Here is a 9,296-nt window from a genome sequence, read left to right on the forward strand (position 1 = left end):
CATCAAAAAGAAGCCATTTTCATCTCTCCAAGTAATAAAAATGAAGTATTTTTCCCTGATTTCTTCTGCAATATTGCAAATTAAAGCTCACTGTTGCATTTGATTTTCTGCATAAATGATGGAAAGATGAAACACTGGGAGCCGACTGACCTGGAGCAGCAGCAGTGAGGTGAACCACAGGCAGCAGAGGTAACTTTGAACTTTACATTTCAGCATTTTGATCCTCCTTCAGATCCTCAGAGCGACCACGCACCAACATAATCCTGAGGCTGAGGTAGAAGATGGGAGTTTGGAGTCGGGAAGATTCCAGAAAATAAACCTAAATATCCTGATGATTCTGTCTTTGAGGTCTTCAGCAGAGAGTGTGAGAAAGTCTGAAAAAGACACAGCAGGAAAACAAATACTTTCTCTTTAAGAAAAGTCAAAGAAATCCAGAGTAGTTTCCAGTTTTTCCAGAATAGTCTTCTCCGTCACACATCCATCCACATCTCAGCCGACTCAGACTTCAAACTCAGCCTTAGCCTTTCCTCCCTGTCTGTCCCTCTTCCTGCCTGTCTCTCTCTCTGTTGGTTGGGGTCTATAGTGTCGAGGCTGGGAGTCACTAACGGACTTCCTCAATCAAGCCAACAGCTCTGTGAGTCACTGCAAAGGCACGGCTACAAACCCAGCCTGCATAAATGGACCGATGGGGGATAAAAATAGGCCTGCAGCGACAATAACAGCTCACCTGTGTGCTCTAACAGCAGAGGTAGATGTTAAAAATAGAGACGAGTGTTTGATAAAGTCCCACAGAGACGCCGTGGTTGGAGTTGAAAGTGTCGTTTTTGATGTCCCTCCATCTTTGATTGGATGGTGTAAATTTAGTCCACGTTGAATCCCTCTCTGCTGCAGATGATTAGCAAAGTTAATGAGCTGAGCACTTAAAGACAAAGAGGAATAATGCTGTTAAAAGTCTGCTTTACAAGAAGATTTAGTTTTCAAAGTGGAGTTAGAAAAGACGATTGTTCCAAGAGGAGAGAGAGAACTCTGAGGGTCGGGAGTTTTTAAAGTGTTGTATTCCTAGAGTTAGCGCCTGGTGGTTATATCAGCCATGGCCTTGCTAATTATTGCTGGTGTTCTGCTGTATGTTTATTAGCATCTATTCAAATCTAAGGCATAATAGAGCAGACTCAAATTGACTAAAAAAAACCCTTTGACACCACCTAAGACCACAGTGACCTTTAACCTTCAAAATCTAACCAGTTCACCCTCAAATCCAAGGGTAGGTTTCTGCCAAATTTGACAAAGACTTCAGAAAAATCACTGTAAGCGTTCTTAGGACCTTGTGTCCTCATATGAGGACAATTTTGGTTCCTCAACCATGTCCATCTTCTTCCATTTATCCGGGGTTGAGCCATGGTGGAAGCAGACTGAGAAAGTCAACCCAGACATCCCTCAACCCAGCGACACTTCCCAACTCATTCTGGGATGTTCCCAGACCAGATAGGATATCTAACCCCTCCAGCGTATTCTGGGTCTACCCCGAGGTCTCCACCCAGTCAGAGATGCCCGGAAGACCTCTGAAGGGATGCACCCAGGAGGCGTGAACCACCTCAGCTGGCTCCTCTCCAGCCTAACTCTAAGGCTGAGCCCACCCTACAGAGAAGACTCATTTCAGCCGCAGTTCATGACCACAGGTGAGGGTTGGTGGTAGATCAACCGGTGAATTTAGAGCTTTGCCTTGCAGCTCCTTCTTCACCACAACGGTCCGGCACAAGTACTGCTGATGCCGCACCAATCCACCTGTCAGTCTCACACTCCCATTTACCCACACTCGTGAACGAGACCCCGAGATACTTGAACTCCTTCACCTGAGGCAGAGACTCACTCCCCACCCTGAGGGAGCAATATACCGTTTTCCAGCAGAGAACCATGGCCTCAGACTTAGGCCCCGTCCACACGGAGACGAAAACGATATATTGCCGTTTTGTTTTGCAAAAGTTTTCCATAAAGATGGGATTGTTTCAGGAAATATCCGCGTAAGCACCGGACCACTGAAAATGACTGAAAATGCTGTAGTGCATATGCCAAGCCTGTATGTGGCACTGTCACGCTGCCATGGAAATGCACCAAATGAGAGAAGAAGATCACAGAAAACTGGCACAAACAATCTTCTAGTTGTCCTTCTGGCTGTTCTCTGCATTGGATTTGAGAACATATGGCATGTGCGTTTCATGGTGGTGGTAAAGGAGCGTCAGATTTTGTTGTAAAAGCCATAACAAGCTCAGTAGCTTCTGCAGCATGAACACAATTCTGTCATCCGCCATTGTTGTTTTAGCTGGACCCACGCAGGCATCTTAAGAGAGCTACGCTATGTGTGATGTAATCGTTTCAAGAAAGAGAAAGAGGATTTACAGTCACCCAAAAACGCAGTTTCTGTGTGGATGAAACGCCGATACGACAAAAAACTAGTGTATACTCCTGAATTCATCTCCGTGTGGACGGACACTTAGAGGTGCTCACTTTTGCTGAACTTAGAACTGTCAGACTGCCACCTTGTAGTGACAAAATCACGTTACAATCATTAGTGCCCATTCAGGATGGCCACCTTTTAACCAAAATGCTCTCTGCACAAAACTAAGACAGAAAAACTCTTTGTATTTTAATGACTGAAACTTGTTTATTTATACTTGGTAATGTTTGTAGTTTGATATGGCTGCAAAATTGAGAAGTTTTATCTCTAGTAACAAGCTAAAAAGGAAGTACTCGTAAGAGGACATAGGGACTTTATTATCATTCTATTAAATTTAGGAAAGAAACCAACAGTTTACAAGTATAAGTGAGTATAAATGCATATTGCATGTGGTCCAAATTAATCTACACAGATTTTTATTTGCATGGGGGACATTTCTAGGGGAGATTTCTCTACCAAGAGCAGAGAATTTGATGAATGCAATAGAAGGCAAAAACTCAACATGCCACTGTGGCACAGCCTTGTTTTAGTCTACCAAAGTGTAATTGAAAACAAGAAATTGGGTGTCAAAGTAGTCTTTATCTTTTATCTTTTGATGTGCTAATAGTGCACCTCTATTTCTGTTGCTATGGTGACAAACAGATTAAAAATTGTTGGGTCTCTACCAGAATTAAATCAAAGTTTAAAAACCTAACTAGATGACGGATTAATCCTACTTTTGGTGTTAACCTCTGCGTCAAAACTTTATTGTAAGGAAAACATGATTCAGCAGAGATCCTAACACAACCATCAATTTCCAAGAATTTCCTAGAAACACAATCTTTGAATAAAAAGGGGAAACCCCAGAGATAACTTTCATTTTCAGGTATAATTTCAGCCCATAAAAGGCGACTCAGACTATTATTCATCGTTTTGTGTTAAAGGCCAAACAGCTTTTGTTTCAGTTAGCTGGAGCTACTTTTAGTCATCCACACCTTTCCTTCCTTCCTGCTCCCCTCCTCTCTCTCTTTGTCTCTCTTTCTCTCATTATGGGAGAGTTTATTTCTAGGAACCCATAGTTTGATCTAGAAACACGCTGTGACACCACTTACAACCTGTTTATCTGTTTTTTTTTTTTCCTGTAGGCAATAATGGGTTTGATATTTTAAAGCTTGGTTTGATCTTTGGCAAAGATGCTTTAAAGTGATATTTTCACAATTATTCTAATAGTTCTTCGGATTCAATGAAAAATGTATACATGTGTGATTTACAGCCACAGACCAGAGACCCCCCCCCATACCTGAAGGTGGTTGAACACAACCATGCACATTCAAGAATAATCATGTGCAGACAAGGCGGTCAATAAGGGGGGATAAATGGGAGAGCTTTCTGAGTCCCAGACATAGCAAATAGGGTTCTTAAAAAAGGAATCCCTTTTCTTAAAAGCAAAATTAAAATGGTTAAAATGGGTTAAAAATTGCAAAAGGTGGTGGAAAAGATGGTGAAATGGGATGCTGAAAGTAGCAGAAATCATTTCCAAGTGGCAAATATAAGTTAAAAGTGGCAAAAAAAAGACAGCAAAAATTGCCAAAATGGGTTAAAGTGGCAAAAATGGGCATTAAAAAAGTGGCAAAAGGGGATTAGAGAGTGGCCAAATGGTTGGAAAGTGACAAAAATGGATGGAAAATATGGTGAAATTGGAAGGAAAATAATTTGAACTGGCAAAATTTGGTTAACTGAGGCAGAAAAATATGTAAAAATTGCCATAAATGGGTAATACTGGCAAACATAGGCATAACAAATAGTTAAATTTGGATAAAATGGAAAAAAAATGGCCAGTAATGGGTCAACAGAGAGAACAATAGGCAGAAAGTAGCAAGACTTTGTTTAGCTGTGCCAAGAACAGGCAGAAAAAAAGTGAAATGGGATTTGGAAGTAGCAGAATTTGGTTACAGATGACAAAAATCAGAAACAAGTAGCAAGAAAATTTGCCAAAATGGCTTAAAGTGGCTAATTTGGTGAAAAATATGGTGAAAAGGGAATGAAAATTGGTCTAAACTGGGGAAAATTGGTTAACCGAGGCAGAAAAATAGGCAAAAATCAGCATGAATGGTTTAATCTGGCAAAAACAGGCATAACACATAGATAAATGCGGTTAAAATGGGAGAAAATGGCCAGTAGTGGCTCAACAGAGAGAATAAAAGGCAGAAAGTAGCAAGGATTTGTTTTGATGTGGCAAAAAAGCAGAAAAAAATATTGGAAAGGGTTTAAAACGGATAAAAGTTGGTTTTATGGGGAAAAATGTGTTAAAAATGGCGAAATTGTGGGGAAAAGTGATGAAAGCATTAAAAATACTACTGTTTTTTTAAGTATCCAAATATTCTTAAGGCACCTGGAGACCCCCGTCTTGGTGTCTCCCCAGTATTGAGAACCACTGGCGCAGAGGATGGGGAGGGCTGAGTGACATCCTACTGATCAATAATTTATAAGGGAATTAGAAATCAGGTCTGCCTCAGGCCCAGATGAGGTCACAAAATAATAAGTCCTGAAATTAAGAGGTTAGAAAGTTAATGCCTTAAAAATGTAGAATGGCATGGACATGCAAAGCCTTCACAGTTTAGGACGTCCTGTGTTGGTCCAAAAGTTTATAGTTCTAGTAGCGCATCAGTGAGAGTCAGAGAAAACAGGAGTCGCTCAGTTTTCTGTCCCGTGTTTATGTACAGATTATAGGTAACAACATATCCGTCCATATAGAGTAGATAAAGAGGTTACAGCACTACTCAGTGGCTAATGTTCTGGACTATTACAACATTCAAGCTGATTAGTAATACAGATAAAAACCACGTACACGTATTATCATCATCAGGTCTGAATGAGCTGAGCTCACACAGCAGGAGGTTAAAAGGACGCTAACATTTCAGATCAGTTAAAGTGGATGAAGATGGGTGTAGTTTTGTTTATTAAACTTTTCTAAATATTCTTGAGTTCATATTATGATTTCAAACAAAAGAACTGCCCGTCTCGTGACCATTTAACAAAAAGAACTTCCTGTTAACATTATTCAGCTTTCACTAGGAGAGTTCACCTTCATGTAAGCATGAAAACCTTTAATGGGTGTGATAACGACTTTTCTGTGGGCACTAAAAACCTTCATGTGAGCACGTTCAGCTTTTTCACGTGCATGTAAAACTTTCCTATGAGCATAAAGAAACTTCTCTCCAGCATTTCAAGCCTTTAAAATCTTTGATACTAACTTAGACGTTGTTGTGAGAATGGGTTAGTTTAAGATTTATACCATTCTTTAATCTTAACCGCTCATGTCCCTCTAGGGGGTTCTGTAGAGAGCTCAACGGTACTCATCCATGTTTTTAATGGCTCTGGTTCCAGAAGTAAATTTACCACTGACATTTTCCACTGAAAAATCCTTATACCAACATTTTTAATCCACAAACCAAAACAACTAATGACCCAAACACTTGTGACGATAACACATTCAATTTCATGCAAAATAGCATTTAAATAACGCAGAATAAAGGAAAGAAAAATAGTGAGTTTTTTAAGTTTAGAAACCAAATATGTACTGTATTTTTTGTATGTTAACATTTTGTATTATTACAATTACATTATTAATCCCTATTTGTATCAGAATTTCTGCTTTTAATTGCAACCAATTGCATACTTTTTATTGCATCATAAAATGTTACTATTTTGATTTAAAAACTGTTTTGCATCATTCTAGATTTTTCTACTCTCTCAGACTTAAGGTAACTGACTTCCTGTTTGGATACAGACATAAAGCGTTTGGCATTAGTTTAGGCCACAGAGTAAAGCGCTGCTGATCTCAAGCAAGCCCTCATCAGCTGATGGCCAGCTGATTCACTTCTAAGCACGCAATTGGCTAATCACGCTCATTCTGCTCTAGCCTGGCTGCTCACTCTGCAAGCTGCTTTTGCAACCGTCCTCCACCCCAGCTCCTCCTTTATTCTGCTTCTGAATTAATCAGTGTCATTCTGCTGTCACTGATGCCTGCTCTGCTGCTTCTCTCCCTGCCTCAGGCTTTCCTTGTGCGTACAGGAGAGGCAGGAATGTGTGACGTTCCTGCTTGATGCTTTCCACATTGGCTTGTGGAAAGCAGGGAGATCCCAGAACAGCCACACTGCCAAATATAAATAACAGCAGTAAATGCTAATTCAAAACAGCCAATAAAGAAAATAATGCAAACAATGTGGTTCTTGACCAAGTGGACCTGACTGAGCTGCTTTTATAGGCAGATTGAACACTATGGCATGAACTTGCAATGGATTGTCAAGGACAAAATTCTTCCTTTAATGCCCAAAGATCATTGAACGCCCTCCAACAAATTCTGAAGATTGAAGCTCCCTCTCTTGCAGGGTTTAGGACTTGATATCTATCAACTGTTTCACTTGATTTCCATTCAGTTTTCCTTGTGACTGACTGTGTTGTTCGCTTGACAGCATTGGAAATGAGGGAAACCTCAGTCTCCTATCAAGAACAAATAAAGGTTCTGATTGGCTGATTCAGTGCCTTTCTTTTGGAGTAGTAGAGAATCGGGTTGGGGTGTCGGGTACCGAAATGAAGCACCGGAATTTGTCTTGTAATTCAGTACGGTAATATCAGATGTGCTGGAACCGGCACTATGTTGGTAGCAGATTTCAATCCTCCTCTCTAGTTGCAGTATATCACAGTTTGAATATTTATTGCTTCATACTACGGCAGCATCCACTGGCGTCATCAACAGGCGTTTACGGTAAACATTTCCACTGTGCTGCAGAAGGCCCCACTGATCAGAGGATTGCTGTGACACTCTAGGATTGTGGGTACTGTAGTTTTTTTGGCCGAGATTGCAAATAAACCATGTTTATCATTAAAAACGTACAAACTTTTGTAATCTTCAGGATCTTAACCATTGTTTCATGCTCAGGTAGACAGTGGTAAGTCTGACTTGGACGTTTCTGACATTAAGACTCATAAACAGTATACTGTTGAGAAAATGAATGGGTTTCGTTCTTCTGGAACCACACTGTTGAGCTCTATGATAAAAATGAGGCAATTTTTAACCCTTGAGTCTGATTAGGTCTGTTTTATGGGTATTTGGTGATCCACAACTAAGTTTTCTTTCCGCAAACTTCCTCATTTGCTGAGTTGCAAGCTTGCCATATTTCTGCCCAATCTAGCTAAACTGATCAAAAGAAAGTACCGGCATTTATTTTGGTTTTATTGATTATAAGTGTACTCATCCAACATGGTACATCTCCTTACTTCTACGAAATAAGTAGAAAATATTTTCTTTTCCAACAACACCACATTCAATCCTTAAAAAAGGGGACTAATTTACAGGAAGTGAGTTTAAGAAAAAGTTTGCTTATCTAATATGTGATATATAGTAATGTTGAAATGTGTAGCATCCCTTTAAGCTGCATCAACAACGATAAAGTACAGGACACGAACCACCTACTGTACAGACACAATACTACGTCAGAGGCAGTGTGTGTTGTTGAACCCGCTGCTGCAGAGGGTTTGGAGGCTGGGCTCGACTCACTTTCACTTCAGCCACCTCCGACAAAGTCGACATCAAACCTCGTCATCTCCGGTTAAAGACCAAAATTAGCTCGATCCTTTCTGAACTGGCTGAAGTGTAAATGAGGCTCATCCCAGCAGGCATGTTGGACATGTAGACACGGAGACGTCCTTTGATTGTATCACAAGAAGAGGAAGAAATAAAAAAATCATTTGGTAACTAGAAAAAGAAGAGTCTTCAGAGTCTTTATTGTCCATCATTGGTCCACTCTGGTCCTGGTTTTAGCAGCAACAGCTCCCAGTTTGAGGTCCATGATTGAAACGTTACTGCCCACGTTGGTTATAAAAGCACTTTGACATTTACTGCACAATGTTTTCTCATTCATACGAAGCAGAATAAGATGAATGTTCTTCATTACTGGCATTACTACAGAGACCTCAGACCTTTAAAACCAGGAAACATCACAGGAATGGACAAAAAATAACTTTTTAGTAATTTTTAAAAGCCAATTAACTCTAAATTAAGTTAAATTGGACGTAGAAGAATTGAGTTCAACATTTTCTTTAATTTGCTCTCAAATAAAGAAAGATGAGCTTTTATTATGAAATGCTTCACATACATGGATTCTTCAGAGAGTTGCATCAATCTGTGGATCTTTAAAGATGTGTTTGGATCAGGGCTGTCCAAAGATGTGATTTTTAATCGTGATTCATGTTGAATTTTCTGTAGTAAATCAGAATTAATCACATCAATTTTATCACATTTGAAAATTCCAATATTTTGAATTTAAAACTGTTTACGATGCATTTTGGATTTTCCATTTTCTCATTCTAAGAGTAGTTGACTTCCTGTTTGCACAGATCTGCTTTTTTTATGTAGACTGCAGATTTTAACACATATTTCACCACAGAAAAAGGAACTTTTATGGACTGAAAAGGAAATAAGTGAACAGTAGAAAGGTAAATGTTTGATATGACAAGGTTCAGATGACTTCTGACTCTACCGAGGTTTCTGTTAGTTTTTTGAGTGAAATGAAACATTAAGGACATACGACATCACCTCTGTTAGGATGGATGTAGATGCAAAAATTTTGAAAATAAAACTGGATAAACTCCGGTTAGGGTTAGGTTTAAGGTAAGGGCTATGATAATAAAAGTTAACAGCCAAATACCGGACCTGAGAAAAACTATTTTTAGGGACATGAAAACAGCTTGTCTTCAATGAAAACACTCTAACGCAGCTAACATAGCTAAGACTGAAGCTAACAAAGCTATGTAAGCTACCTAAGACACATAGGTAGACCTTCAAATCTTATGAACCCACATT

At 39.6% G+C, this 9,296-nt stretch overlaps 1 protein-coding gene across 1 annotated transcript in view; it reads right to left on the reverse strand.

Annotated features, from left to right (window-relative positions):
* ptprb (protein tyrosine phosphatase receptor type b) overlaps positions 1-548 on the reverse strand; it is a 48,632-nt gene extending 48,084 nt beyond the window's left edge. Inside the window, exon 1 of the mRNA XM_041780470.1 lies at positions 151-548. Coding sequence (XP_041636404.1) covers positions 151-216 — 66 coding nt within the window. The 5' untranslated portion in view covers positions 217-548. The remainder of the gene's footprint in view (positions 1-150) is intronic.
* Between the last annotated feature and the right edge of the window lie 8,748 nt (positions 549-9,296).

The sequence above is a fragment of the Cheilinus undulatus genome, linkage group 23, assembly GCF_018320785.1.
Source record: "Cheilinus undulatus linkage group 23, ASM1832078v1, whole genome shotgun sequence".
NCBI lineage: Eukaryota > Metazoa > Chordata > Actinopteri > Labriformes > Labridae > Cheilinus > Cheilinus undulatus.